General features: G+C 41.1%; 1 protein-coding gene across 2 annotated transcripts in view; it reads right to left on the bottom strand.

Moving 5' to 3' along the window:
* The window catches only part of fan1 (FANCD2 and FANCI associated nuclease 1), a 92,303-nt gene that overhangs the window by 54,033 nt on the left and 22,942 nt on the right, over positions 1-15,328 (bottom strand). Inside the window, exons 13-14 of one of the 2 annotated variants that reach the window (XM_060923969.1) lie at positions 14,026-14,154; positions 6,541-9,326 (exon numbers count right to left, since the gene is read on the bottom strand). In XM_060923969.1, coding sequence (XP_060779952.1) covers positions 9,189-9,326; positions 14,026-14,154 — 267 coding nt within the window. In that variant the 3' untranslated portion in view covers positions 6,541-9,188. Of the gene's footprint in view, positions 1-6,540; positions 9,327-14,025; positions 14,155-15,328 lie in introns of those variants that run through there. The other variant, XM_060923970.1, reaches the window with a different exon arrangement.

Raw genomic sequence — 15,328 nt, 5'->3', positions numbered from 1 at the left:
ATGATGGCTGCTATTGTGAACACTACTGTATGTCTTCGTGTGCTGATCTAACACAGTCCCATCATAAACCTTAGATAGAGAGGAAAGTAAAAGGGTTATAAATCTATATTTTCGCTCTCCCAGCCTCAGAAATACGGGACTTTCAGTCCTTGAGAGAATGGAAAAGGTTTATTCCTATTAGTGGAAGCAAGTGTAAAAGTCATGACAAAGTGATTGCAATTAGTGGCAGAAAAGAAGAAAAGGAAAAAAAATGGATTTCAAACAATAGGTCTGTTGCACTGTTCTGGAAGTAATTAGTATCAACAGATTGTCAGTACAACAAAGTGAGGTGTAAAATAAAATTTGAACACGTACTATAGCCTGTGTGTATTTTTTTTTTTTTTTAACGAATAAAGGTGAGGAGACGTCCACAGTGGTCAAAACATGCTACCACCACCGGATATAGTGTATAGTGCATACATTCCCAATGAATTTATATTAGCTTATATTTCTAATAACACCGAGGTCATAATGTGTCTCAACCACTGTCTTTTGCACTCTTCTTTCAACATTTTGGTTGCTAATTAATTCCACATAGATGGCAAACTCTTTTAATAGCTTGTGTGTGAAAATTAAAATACAAAAAGGTGTTGACAGGATTTTGGAGATACTGCCAAACTTGAGTTTCATACAAAATAAAATATCCAGATTTTTTTTTTTTTAAAGTTTTCTTTTTCAAGAAATGTAATGATTCTCACTTGTGTTTTGTTTAGATATCAGCTTGTCACACATTTCTCCTAATAGAACAGAATGAGATGTTTGAACTGTTTATGGACCGTGGACCACTCGGGATCATATTAACCAGGCTCATCGTACTCGAGTCCGACTCGTGCCCTCATTGTAAGGACTCGTGACGTGACTCGGACTCAGATTCAGACTCGTAAATTGGAGACGAGGACTCTGATCTTTTCTTTATTTTTTGTAACATGCCATAATAATTTGGCATAAGATATTTATATCTACGTTAATTTTTATGTTAATTTCCTGCAAGAGAATGCACATTCACCTGTTCATACAGTGCTGAGCGTAAATGAGTGCACCCCCTTTGAAAAGTAACATTTTAAACAATATCTCAATGAATACAAACAATTTCCAAAATGTTGAAAAGACAAAGTTTAATATAACATCTGTTTAACTAATAACGGGAAAGTAAGGTTAATAATATAACTTAGATTACACATTTTTCAGTTTTACTCAAATTAAGGTGGTGCAAAAATGAGTACACCCCACAACAAAATGACAGCACCAAGTCTTCTAGGCATGGAATGAACAAGTTGGTGACATTTTGCAACATCAATCTTTTTCCATTCTTCAACAATGACCTCTTTTAGTGACTGGATGCTGGATGGAGAGTGATGCTCAACTCGTCTCTTCAGAATTCCCCAAAGAAAATCATTTCTTTCCACCACAAAGGTGAAGGCTACAAGAAGATCAGCAAAGCTTTACTTATCAGTCAGAATACTGTAGCAAAAGTGGTACAAAAATTTAAGAAAGATGGAAGTGCAACCATCTCACAGAGACGTCCAGGACATCCACGGAAGTTAACACCTCGACAGGAGCGTCTTCTGATGAGAAGGGTTGAAGAAAATCGGCATGCAAGTTCACTGCAGTTATCTAAAGTAGAAGAAAGCCAAACCGGGGTGACTATTTCCCATGACACAATATGGCGTACACTGCAGAGGAATGGCATGCATGGATGCCATCCAAGAAAGAAGCCTCTCCTAAAGCCCAGGCACAAAAAAGCCCGCCTACAGTTTGCCAGGGCCCATGCTGACAAAGATGAAGACTACTGGGACTATATACTCTGAAGTGATGAGACCAAGATAAATGTTTTTGGAACTGATGGCTTCAAAACTGTATGGCGTCGCAAAGGTGAGGAATACAAAGAAAACTGCATGGTGCCTACAGTGAAACATGGTGGTGGCAGTGTCCTTATGTGGGGCTGCATGAGTGCTGCTGGTGTCGGGGAGCTGCATTTCACTGATGGCATCATGAATTCACAGATGTATTGCTCTATACTGAAAGAGAAGATGCTACCATCACTCCGTGCCCTTGGTCGTCGTGCACTTTTCCAACATGACTAAACACACATCTAAGGCCACTGTTGGATTTCTGAAGAAGAACAGGGTGAAAGCGATTCAGTGGCCAAGTATGTCTCCTGATCTGAACCCAATCGAACACCTATGGGGAATTCTGAAGAGACAAGTTGAGCATCACTCTCCATCCAGCATCCAGTCACTAAAAGAGGTCATTGTTGAAGAATGGAAAAAGATTGGTGTTGCGAAAATGTCGCCAACTTGTTCATTCCATGCCTAGAAGACTTGGTGCTGTCATTAAAAATCATGGAGGCCATACAAAGTACTAGATGTAGTAGTTTTTGTTGTGGGGTGTACTCATTTTTGCACCACCCTAATTTGAGTAAAACTGAAAAAATGTGTAATCTACCGGTAAGTTATATTATTAACCTTACTTTCCCGTTAAACAGATGTTATATTAAACTTTGTCTTGTCAACATTTGGGAAATTGTGTGTGTTCATTGAGATATTGTTTAAAACATTACTTTTCAAAGGGGGTGCACTCATTTACGCTCAGCACTGTACATTGATCTTGCTCTTGAATTTACCCGTGTATGCACTTTAAGGGATTGGCTGATTAGAGAATTGCATAAAACAGCAGGTGGATGGGTGTTCCTAATAAAGTATATGTACAACATAGCACACCAAATGTTGGTATACCAAAAGCATGATGGAGTTTGATAAGAACGCTAATTTTCCTGAATCTCCATATATGGGTCTTCCCCAAACTGTTCCCAAAATAGTCACGTGAAACGCTTTTCAATGAATTGGTGCGTCTCATTTCATCAGTCATACTGCTACCTGACCCGGGACAAAAACAGAGAAATATCACAGTGTGTTCAGTCATAATAAAAACCACTTTCTTCCGAATCCATTGGAGCTGCTTCTTCTTGCAGGGCTAAAATTTATGAGGCACCTAGAAAACAATTTTACAGCAAAGTTGGATTAACTGCCGTGTCAAGAAACTGTTGAAATGGAAACGAATATCTTAAAAAGTCATCATGAGCCGGTTATCAGTTCCAGCTCAGAACATGCGCTGGCCTGTGTTCGGGTTTGTACATCAATCTGGTCTCGACAAAACGTTAACTCTGGACAACGATATTTATTTGAAAAAATGCTGACCTTTAAACATATCTTGTGCATATTGTTACACTTTCTAACTGGATTTTCATTGAAAAGTAAAGAGCACAATGGTTAGAATAACACACCTTCTTTGTAAGAACTATAACGGCGTGTCCCTAAAGTCCAGACATGGTGACAGATCTGGAGTTCAGTAGCCACTTTATCCTGGTCAGGTTCACAGTGGATCTGGGGACACTGAACACAAGACTGGAATGTACCTTGCACGCACATACAGTGACATGAATGTCATCCTGGATATGAACGTCATGGCAATATTTAGGCTTTCAGTAATTTCTCTGAACTGTTCTTTTTCTGTGGCAGAATGATTGGACAGCATACAGTTATGTGCAAAATAATAGCAGTCTGACATCACAAATGTGTTTAATTACTGATTTTGGCAGAAAAGATAATACAACACGGGGGAAAAAAATAGGTGTAGCCGAGTAATGGGCAACCAACAGAATCAAATCATGACATGCACTCTGCTAATTGGGTGTTATTGACTTATTTAATGAAAGGGGCGTGTTCAAATTAATAGTAGTGTGGAGTTCAATTAGTGAGGTCATTCATTCTCATCTCATTATCTGTAGCCGCTTTATCCTGTTCTACAGGGTCGCAGGCAAGCTGGAGCCTATCCCAGCTGACTACGGGCGAAAGGCGGGGTACACCCTGGACAAGTCGCCAGGTCATCACAGGGCTGACACATAGACACACAACCATTCACACTCACATTCACACCTACGGTCAATTTAGAGTCGCCAGTTAGCCTAACCTGCATGTCTTTGGACTGTGGGGGAAACCGGAGCACCCGGAGGAAACCCACACGGACACGGGGAGAACATGCAAACTCCGCACAGAAAGGCCCTCGCTGGCCACGGGGCTCGAAACCGGACCTTCTTGCTGTGAGGTGACAGTGCTAACCACTACACCACTGTGCCGCCCTTCTGTGAAGATACAGGTGTCAATTATTAGTCTGGCTAACGCGACAAAGCTCTACGAGCTATTGGTCTGGCCAAGATATTAAGCCCAACCGTTTCCCAGAGCCTGTGGTTGACCCGCCTCCCTGAAATGCCTCAGTTTGCTACTGGTCGAAGCCAGAAAAGGCTGTGACGAAGCTTAAACCAATCACATCACTTTTTCCTCTGACGTATGTGACGCGACGGGGCTAACTGGTAGATTAAACTCTTACTGAAGCCGGTCGGGAGCAAGGCGAAAACGTCCTTCCTTTCAATAAATACCTCCAGGGCTGCTCTTTGCTCCATTTTCAATGAGAACTTCCCGTTGAATGCTTTCAATACAGCATGATTCTGTAAACAATCTATGGCTTCCGGTCGCAGTTCTACTACGTCAGTGCCTTGAACACGCCTCTACCCAGGGCCGTTGGAGATGCTCAAAGTTGATTGGTTCCCAATTTTTCGGGAGCTTGGAAGAGCTGTAGATAGCTTGCCTGGCCAGACTAAGCTCGCAACAGGCCCCCGTGTTGTGTCACGCTTAGGATGGGCGGGCCCAGGCTAGTCAATTATGGTCCTTATTTAAAGAAGGAGGGCAGCAAATGTTGTACCTGCTGGTTTTAGCCCTTGCTCAGTGAGTAAAATGGGTCGTTCCAGACATTGTACCGAAGGAGAAAGAACTTTGATCAAGGAGTTGATTGGAGAGGGCAAAACACAAAGAAGTGCAGAAAATAATTGGCTGCTCAGCTAAAATTATCTCAAATGCTTTAAAATGGCAAACAAAACCCGAAACACGTGGCAGGAAAAGAAATACTACCATCCGCATAGATCATAGAATAACAAGAATGGCAAAGAAGCATCCAATGATCAGCTCCAGGGAAATCAAAGAAGATCTTCAGTTACCTGTGAGTATTGCAACAATCAGAAGACGCCTATGTGAAGCCAAACTATTTGCAAGAAACCCTTGTAAAGTACCATTGCTGAAAAAAAGGCGTGTTGAAAAGGTTACAGTTTGCCAAAGAACACATTGACTGGCCTAAAGAGAAGTGGTGCAACATTCTATGGACAGATGAGAGCAAGATTGTTCTTACTGGGTCTAAAGGCCACAGTTAGTTTGTGAGACGACCTGTAAACACTGAATTCAAGCCACAGTACTCTGTGAAGACTGGAAAACATGGAGGTGCAAGCATAATGGTTTGGGGACGTTTCTCATACTTTGGAGTCGGGCCCATTTATCGCATACCAGGCACCATGGACCAGTTTGAATATATCAAAATACTGGAAGAGGTCATGTTGCCTTGTGCTGAAGAAGAAATGCCCTTGAAATGGGTGTTTTAGCAGGACAACGACCCCAAACACCAGCAAGCGGGCAACATCCTGGTTCCAGACCAACAAGATTGACGTCATGGAGTGGCCAGCCCAATCTCCAGACCTCAATCCGATTGAGAATTTGTGGAGTGACATCAAAAATGCTGTTTTTCATGAAAAACCCAAGAATGCAGAAGAACTGTGGAATGTAGTCCAGTCAGCTTAGGCTGGAATATCTCTTCGCAGGTGTCAGATGTTCATTGACTCCATGCCACACAGATGGAAAGCAGTTATCAGAAATAAAGGTTATACAACTATTAGTTCAGTGATTGAGAAAAGCTAAATCTGCAAACAAATTTCAGTTTACACTGTAAATATTCAGGTTTGTAAATGAAAATGCAGACACTGCTTTTTTTTAAACAGCCTATTATACTTTTTTCTTCATTTTCAGTTTAAAATTGATTATTTTGTTCATGTTTTCATTTGGAATTGAATGAGCGGTGCTCCCAGTGCCTTTGTGTATATGGAAATAAATGCTATTATGAGGTTTGAGGGGCGGCACGGTGGTGTAGTGGTTAGCGCTGTCGCCTCACAGCAAGAAGGTCCGGGTTCGAGTCCCGTGGCCGGCGAGGGCCTTTCTGTGTGGAGTTTGCATGTTCTCCCCGTGTCCGCGTGGGTTTCCTCCGGGTGCTCCGGTTTCCCCCACAGTCCAAAGACATGCAGGTTAGGTTAACTGGTGACTCTAAATTGACCGTAGGTGTGAATGTGAGTGTGAATGGTTGTCTGTGTCTCTGTGTCAGCCCTGTGATGACCTGGTGACTTGTCCAGGGTGTACCCCGCCTTTCGCCCGTAGTCAGCTGGGATAGGCTCCAGCTCGCCTGCAACCCTGTACAGGATAAGCGGTTATGGATAATGGAGAGAAGGTTTTCACAAGTTTCAGAAACTTTCCTAGAAAAAAAAAATGGACATCCTAAAATTTACATTTCTTTTTACAAAAAATAGTTAACAGTAATATGAGTCAGGATAGCCTTCCAAACTTACTTTTATTAATTATTCATTATTTTCTCCCAGAATTTCAATACAAGTATAATTTATATTTAAAAAAAAAATGAATGAAACAGCTAAACCAGCAGCCACAGAAATTCAATCATCTCTTCATACTACAGCGCCCTCCACAATTATTGGCACCCCTCGTTAAGATATGTTCTTAGGCTTCTAATAAATTCATTTTTTAAAAAAATAAATAAATAAATATAGGACAACAATGCAAAAAAAGAAAAATCCAACCTTTAATTCAAGTGCATTTATTCAGTGGGGGGGGGGAATCCCACATTAAGAAATAATTCTTTTACATGAAATCATGTGTGCCACAATTACTGGCACCCCTCATGTTAATACTTTGTACAACACCCTTTTGCCAACAAGACAGCACTTAATCTTCTATAACATTTCACAAGATGGGAGAATACAGAGAGAGGGATCTTCGACCATTCCTCTTTGCACAATCTCTCTAAATCGTCCAGAGCACTCTCCTCTTCAGCTCACCCCACAGGTTTTCAATTGGGTTGAGGTCTGGGGACTGAGATGGCCATGGGAGGAGCTTGATTTTATGTCTGGTGAACCATTTTTGTGTAGATTTGGCCACATGTTTAGGGTCATTATCTTGCTGAAAGACCCAGTGACGACCCATCTTCAGCTTTCAGGCAGAGGCCACCAGATTTTGATTTAAAATGTCCTGGTATTTCAAAAAGAGTTCATGATGCCATGCACCCTGACAAGGTTCCCGGGGCCTTTGGAAGAGAAACAGGCCCACAGCATCACCGATCCTCCCCCATACTTCACAGTGGGCATGAGGTGCTTTTCCGCATACTCATCTTTTGTGTTGCGTCAACAGTGTTTGTTGCCAAAAAGCTCTATCTTGGTCTCATCTGACCAAAGCACATGGTCCCAGTACCGCTTAGCAAACTCCAGATGTTTACGTTTATGCTTGTAAGTGAGAAAAGGCTTTTTCCGTGCATGCCTCCCAAACAGCTTGTTGGCACGTAGATAGCACCTGATGGTTGTTATGGAGACTTTGGCCCTGTCCACACGGCAACGGATTCAGGTGAATCTGATAAAATTGTTTATCGTTTCGGCCTGGCGTCCACACGGCACCGGCGTTTTGGGTGCCCCAAAACGATATTTTTTGAGAACGGGTTCCAGAGTGGAAAAATCTGGCAACGGCGCCGTTGCGAAGTCGTCTGGATGAGTAGAACGGATTTGTTTACGATGACGTCACAACCACATGACTAGAACAAGCAGCACTCTCACTGTTTTGTATGAACCACTGCATTGCATTCACTTTTGTATACAGCTTTTCTTTTAAATAAACAAGTAACTGAGCCATTTCTTGAATTTCATTTTTTTTTATTGGATAAGACTGCTTTTCAAAATGTTCACACACAATATAAAAAGTTATATAAATTATATAAAAATGCTTTTCAAAATGTTCACACACAATAAGAAAATTAAGTTATATAAAACTATGCACACTAATAAAACTAATTTGTACACACAGAAGGCACGATTTCCTCGCGTAGTCGCAGCCATCTTCTTCTTGTTGTTGTGTGTTTGTTCCTGAGTGCTTCACGTAGGGTAGAAGAAGGGGTTTATGCGCATGCGTCCTACTTCTTCTATTGTTCTGGTGTCTCCGATGGGACCGTCTTACAGCGCACGCAGAGGTGTGGCATGTGTATTGCATCGTTTTCAGCAAGCGTTGCCATATGTACCTGATATTTTACTGATCCGTTGCCCATGTGGACGCAATATTTTTTTAAATAAAATCTCGTTGTCGTGTGGATGTAGCCTTTGTGACCCTAAGATGCTACTCTTTGATGCAATTCTCAAACAGTGAGCTTTGGAGAACTTTTTACTTCTCTTACCATCCTCCTCACTGTGCGTGGTGGCAAGATAAACTTGCATCCCCGTCCAGGCTTGTTTGCCACTGTTCAAGTTGTTTTAAATTCTTGATGATTCCTCTGACTGTAGATATGGGCAGGTGTAGGCGAGTGGCTATTTTCTTGTAGCCATTGCCTGACTTATGAAGGTCGACACACATCTGCCTTACTTGAATGGTGTGTTCTCTTGTCTCTCCCATGTTGAAGAGTGGATAAGAGAAATAGGCCTCTGTGTCACATCATATTTATACCCCAGGGAAACAGGATGTGATGAATTACTAATTAAAGGTTCCTGGATACTCTGATCAACTTTATAAACTACTGTAGAAATGACAGAAATGCTTCAATTACATTTATTTTCTAGGAATTATGGGTGCCAATAATTGTGTAACAGGTGATTTTATGAAAAATATTTCTTAGTCAGGGATTTTTTTTTTAAATTCACTTGAGTTAAAGGTTGCATTTTTCTACAATTTTCAGTGTGAGATTATGCTCCTGCAATAAAAACAATTTATTTTAAAGCTTTTAACAGATCTTAACCAGGGGTGCCAATAATTGTGGAGGGCGCTGTATGTATTATACTTAATACATGTGGTAGTGTTATAGTTTGAGCAGAGAACAAGTATCAGAAGTACTGTTGCATTAAACCAGCACATCCATACAAGGCCCATCTCAACAGTCTTCAGAGAAAATTTACCAGCATGAGTGAAATGTTCTGTCCATTCGTGCAGCAGTATGCATGGAGGCAATTTTCGTTTCTATTCCAGCCGCGCTCCACGAGCTCCAACAGCAGTGACGTGACACACTTCAACATCAGCACCCAGTTTCTGCAGCTCATCCAGCCAGAGCTGCTGTTTCTGGGACAGACGGTCATTAGGGCCCTTCACCTCCACTAGCTAAAAGAAGAGATCTCGTATCAGGGAAATGCTAAAGCAAGACAGTGGATTTCCCCGTGTTCACATCCCATATATTTTCTGGATCTAAAAACGTATATACGGTAGCAGTCAAAAGTTTGGACGCACCTACTCATTCAGAGTTTTCTGCATTTTGACCATTTTCTACATTGTCGAACAATCCTGAAGACATCAAAACGACAAAACATCTGGAACATATATAGAATGATGCGGTAAACTAAAAAAAGTGGTAAAAACAAAATGCGTTTCATATTTTAGATTCTTCAGAGTGGCCAGCGTTGACGCTTTACACACTAATCGGCATTATCTTAACCGGCTTCATGAGGTAGTCACCTGGAATGCTTTTCAATTAACACGTATGCCGTGTCAAAAGTTAATTAGTGCAATTTATTGCCTTCTTAATGCGTTTGAGATCAAACAGTAAATAATAATAAAGTAAACAGCTCTATTCAACACAACTATAGTAAGGCCAAAAAAAAAAAAAAAAAAATAGTGCGTTTCCGGTAACCCGACTGATCGAGAATTTCCGCGTTGAAATTGCCGACCGTAAAGTTTTTATTACAAATTTCCCTCGATATTTTAGTGTAAGCGGCGTTAGTTTGTCATAATTTTTTGTTTCAACGCATTCAAGTCGTGAAAGAAATGATAAAAAGTAAAACGTTTCGCCACTTCTATCAGCCCTCCTGCATAAACATGGAAGGAGGAAGGGAAAACTGAGCCGAGCCGCCATTTTGAATCCTCATTCAAGGCTGTAATGCAAATTGCTTCCTTTTCAGTATACAAGTGCACTTCCATGGCAGGAAAAACAGTACATTTTGTCGCCTATGTAGTCCCCTATTTATACAAATAGGAGTCATTCAGGATTCAGCCATGTTTGTGCTCGGTGTTTTTGCTCGACCCAAGTTCTACAGTAGGCTAGGCTAGGCCGTCTGCTTTTAATGGAAGTAGCCTAGCCTAGGACGTTATTTTCACGTTATTTCTTGATAAGGTGTTTTCACGTTATTACATGAAAATATCGCTTCCGTAGATCATAATTCGAACTCTCGCGATATTTTTTTTATTTGTTTAAAGATTTAAAACACTTATTTTATTATGATGTGTGGTATAAAGGATTCTGTGCCAAAATACTATTTTGTAAGATGTTTACTTGTGTTAATTTTTTCGAACAAAATAAAAAAAAATTAAGAGAAAAAAAAAAAAAAAAACACTTTCCTACCTACCGACCTTATTTTAGTATTTCATGTTACCGGAAACACACTATTTTTTTTTTTGGCCTAATCCATATTATGTCAAGAACCGCTCAGCTAAGTAATGAGAAACGACATCCATCATTACTTTAATGGGCCTTTTCCACTACCCTTTTTCAGCTCACTCACTTCAGCCCAACATGGCTCGCGTTTTGACTACCTCAGAGCAGCACGACTGAGCTCACTTCGGCCTTACTCAGCACCCAAAACTCGCACGGTTTTGGAGTGGGGCTGAAGTGAGCCCAACCGAGCCGAGTGGGGCTAGGGGCGTGAGGAGACACTCCCCTGTGCACTGATTGGTGAGGAGGAGTGTCCTCACATGCCCACACACGCCCCGCGAGCACGCTGGGATCTGTAAACACTGTAAACCTGGAAGAAGAAGAATTACGAAGCCTTATGCGCCTCGCCTCATCTATACGCTCTTGCCAGTATCTGTTGGCGTTGTCGGTGACAACAAGCCACAGCACCAAGACCAGCAACACTAACGACTCCATGTCCTCCATGTTGACTGTTTACTATTCGGGTCGTGAGACTACCGCTTAAAAGGTCACTGACGTCACTGTTTGCGCCGCCTAACGACATCACATGACGTCCACCCACTTTCGCTAACTCCACCCAATGTGTCCACCCACTTCCAGCCAGCGCGGTTCAGCGCGGTTGTAGTCGAAATGCAACTCCAGCAGCCCCACTCAGCACCACACGGCTCAGCCCAACTCAGCCGCGTTGGTAGTAGAAAAGCCCCTTAAGACATGAAGTGTCTTTTAATTAATAAAAATAAAGAAAAAAAAACATTGAAACAAGTTTATTTATACCTGAAGGTAAACAAGTTTACTTTCAGGTATAAATAAAGTTACTTGACTTGACTTAGAAAGCATGTCCAAACTTTTGACTGGTGCTGCAAGTTAAAAATGAAACGTTAACTATCTGCCTTCCATAGCTGGGAGTCGGGAGAGAAAAATTGGCCATGCTCTCTGGGTGGGAGAGTAGAGCGCTCTAGATTGTATTACTCACTCCCCTGTCAACGAGAGTAATACGACTCAAATCATGGGCATCTACAAACTATGCGTGCAGAATGAGGTAGATAGTGTTTTCCATTGGAGCCCAAGCACATGGTTTCATATGTTCCATGTGCTTACTGAACCCTCCCAAGCTTGTCAGTTGTTGTGCGATAGGTGAGAATAAGCTAATGGGTAGGGAATTGGTAGATGTCCAAAATTTAGGAGGAAAAAGAAAAAAAAAAAAAAAGATCAACTGTGAGCAGTTGATCAGTTACCCCCGCTCTCGGTTAGATCAGAATACGAGCAATCAGAGGAATTGAACACATATTATGAATGTTGACTTCAACAAATAAGGCCATCCTTAAAAAAAAAAAATCAGTTTCTTGTCCACCGGGTGAGCAAAAAAATTCAGTCGGGAGGGAGGGATTTTTTTTTTTTTTTTTAAATGGATGGATAAGAAATCGCAATGCTGTGTTTGCTTTTTCTTTCAGTACTTTATTACAAAAGCAGACACATTTAATAAAATGACAGTTTAATCAACTGAAACTTGTACAAAAACTTTAAGTTAGCATTTTAAATGCTGACTGCAACATTTGCAAAACTTTTACAAAAGGTACTTAAAATGTCCGACACACGGACTTTTTGTAGTTCTAAATCGAGCGTTAGGCCGAGTTCGGATGAAATTACACGATTAAAATGATCACTGAATGATTTGTTTTTCTGAATCTTTACTATTTTGTTGTTTGCTAGAATACCATTTTGCGATTTCACACTTAAGCAAATGTTTGAAAACTCCGGATCTCCTTCCTTCATGGTGGCTGCCATTTTTTTGTGCCGCACGGCGCATGCGCAGAGCTGATTCAGTTCAGAGTGTGCGCGCACTCGGCGGAGGCAGTAGTGTGTCAGAGGGAACAGAAGCGGAGATAACGCTCATTGTGTCTCCGGTAAACCAGTCTCCTCTCGTTCAATTACATGCTGGCATCAAAAGACACCGCTGGTTGTAAATGAAACCAGACTGAGTGGTCGGAGTGTATTTTCATACACAAATGGAGAAATGTTCGCTGAGTGTGTAATTGTGTAGCCCCACTGCAGACCGTTGTCGTTGTTAATTCATAGCATGCTCAGCTGCGTGAATGTGTCATGCACCGAAAATAAGAGATTTACAAGCCAGGAAAGCCTCATGATGCAATACGCAAGAAAAGAAAGAAGATTTACTGCCATTTTACTTTGTATTTGAGTAAAGTGAATAAATAAATGGTCTGTGGAAAATACATTTAATCCTGGGAACTGCGTGCACAGGAGTTTATTTTGTGTTTACTCCCCCCCTGGGCTGGCTACTTATTTGTCATGGCTGGCTAGTATGAGCCTTGGTGGAAAGCCCTGGGAATGCGGAAATGTCGAGTTCGATTTTAGATTTACGAACCTGAAAAAAAATATCGAAAAACCTGGGGGCGTCGTGGCTCAGGTGGATAAGGCGCCACACCATAAATCCGGGGACCCGGGTTCGATTGCGACCCGAGGTCATTTCCCGATCCCTCCCCATCTCTCTCTCTCCTGCTCATTTCCTGTCTCTACACTGTCCTATCCAATAAAGGTGAAAAAAGCCCAAAAAATATCTTTAAAAAAAAAAATTTCAACCGCACAAACAGCACTCACCTGGCCGGTGGACCGGAAACGGAACATTTTTTTAATAATGGCCTAATGAACCCTGAAACAAGGAAGTAAAGAGCAGGGTCTCTCCCCAGGGAATTCAAATAGCATCCTGGTAAACTGTCATTTTCAAAATAGCATTTTGCTTCGTGAAATGGCATAAAAATCCATGCTATATCTTTCGTTAATACGTTCAGTCGGTAAACAGGAAGTCGATGTGCGACAGACCTGAAAACGGTACACACGGTATAGAACCCCAAGCTGAAGCTCAGTACCAAATATCAAGCAGTTGTGATTTACACTTGCTGAGAAAAATGCGATAAATTTTGTAAATCCACGCTATATGTTTCGTAAATACGTTCAGTCGGTAAGCAGGAAGTCGATGTGCGACAGACCTGAAAACGGTATAGAACCCCAAGCTGAAGTTTGGTACCAAGTGGCTATGATTTGCGATTGCTGAGAAAAAAAGGGTCTTTCGGATGGACGGAGATACGGACGGACAGAGGTAAACCAGTATACCCCCCTCCTCCTTTGGAGCGGGGGTATTAAAAAAGATAGAAAAAAAAAAATGTGGTTGAATCAATCCTACAAGAAAGAACCGATTTGAAGAAGGCAGTGTAAGACAGATGTGTCAGAAAGACTGGACAAAGATACACACACCAACATACTCTGGTTCTGTTATTTGTGCTGATGAAACGTTCTCTGATGAAATGATAAAATCACCTTCAAAAACTGTGTGCGCAGTGAAGGTCCTAAAACTAAAAACGTCCTGTTTTCCAAGCTCACCTTATAGCTGTTATTTGAAGCGTTCCACACAACCAGGTCAGGAAGCCCTCCTTTGCTGTGTCTGTAGTCTTTTGCCATTCTAAGAACGACTCCACTTAAAAATCGTCCTCCCAGACATCCTACTAAGCTCTGCAACAGCACATAAAATATATTTAACCATTAATATTAATTAGATATCTTTCTTCTTCTTTTTTTTTATAACAAGCATCAGCCACATCCATTTAGCTGAAGAGAGCTTACACAGACTTGCAGCTTATAATCATTACAAGGCAAGTTGGAATGTAGTTTCTACTGCGTTACAAGATGAATGAATGCAACCTCTTCCAATATCTATGAGCTACAAGAAAATCAAGACAACTGGACTCGGTATATTATTAAAGCTATTTTCCCCCCACTCACGCGCGGTGCTTCATTTTATTGGTTTACGGTTATTTAGCACAAAAGTCTTTTAGCACAAATCCAAAGTCTCTTAGCACAACTCTAAGTTCTTTAGCACAAGATCCAAGAGCACTGATCATGTTTAAAGATGTTTGATGGATTTTTTTTTTTTTACATGAAAGTTGCCAAGATTCCGATCGAAAACGAGCGGATTGTATTTCCCCACTCCACCATCTTGAAACCGCCATGTTTGATGCAGTTAGTCATCAATCCTCCCTCCAAATTATTCACCCTGACGCAGTACACCGCTACAGCCAACTTCCAGGTTTGTTTCATCTTTAATGAAGTGCTAAGCTTAAATGATATCATATTTATTATTTACAATTTGCTAATTTGATAAAGAACGACAAGTCAAGCGAAATTTACAAGAGGTTAAAGAAAGCTTTTTGCTTGCGCTTTATTTTAAATGTTGTACAAAAGAAAAAAGGTCGAAAGAAAAACTATGCAAGGCTGCTTCGATTAATTTATTCATTTTCGATCATTGCTGTGACTTCTAAATGCAAGAAAGTGAAATAATTAAACTTGAAACAAAAAACAACTTGATAATTAAACTGCAGGTGCCACTAAAATGCACACAATTTAAGAAGATGGAAGACATTAATTGCATTTTTAAAGGAGATACGCAGAACCTTTATTTTTAAATACATTTCTGAGTGGATAGTATCTCCATCCTTGACTCTTGTATGCTGCATAAATGGGAATTTAAAAAAATATATTTTTTTGAGAGTTAAAATCGACCGCAAAGTTGGCATTCGAGCTGCGCCGCTGAGCCAGCCAGCCCTGAGCGCGTGACGTCACAGCGAGAACCGGTTTTAAGGCCGAGGCCTTTTACAGCTACAGACCAAAGTCTCATCTCATTATCTCT

Source organism: Neoarius graeffei, chromosome 6, assembly GCF_027579695.1.
Source record: "Neoarius graeffei isolate fNeoGra1 chromosome 6, fNeoGra1.pri, whole genome shotgun sequence".
In the NCBI taxonomy this organism is placed as follows: Eukaryota; Metazoa; Chordata; class Actinopteri; order Siluriformes; family Ariidae; genus Neoarius; species Neoarius graeffei.
This window is presented reverse-complemented; position numbering and strand designations above follow the sequence as displayed.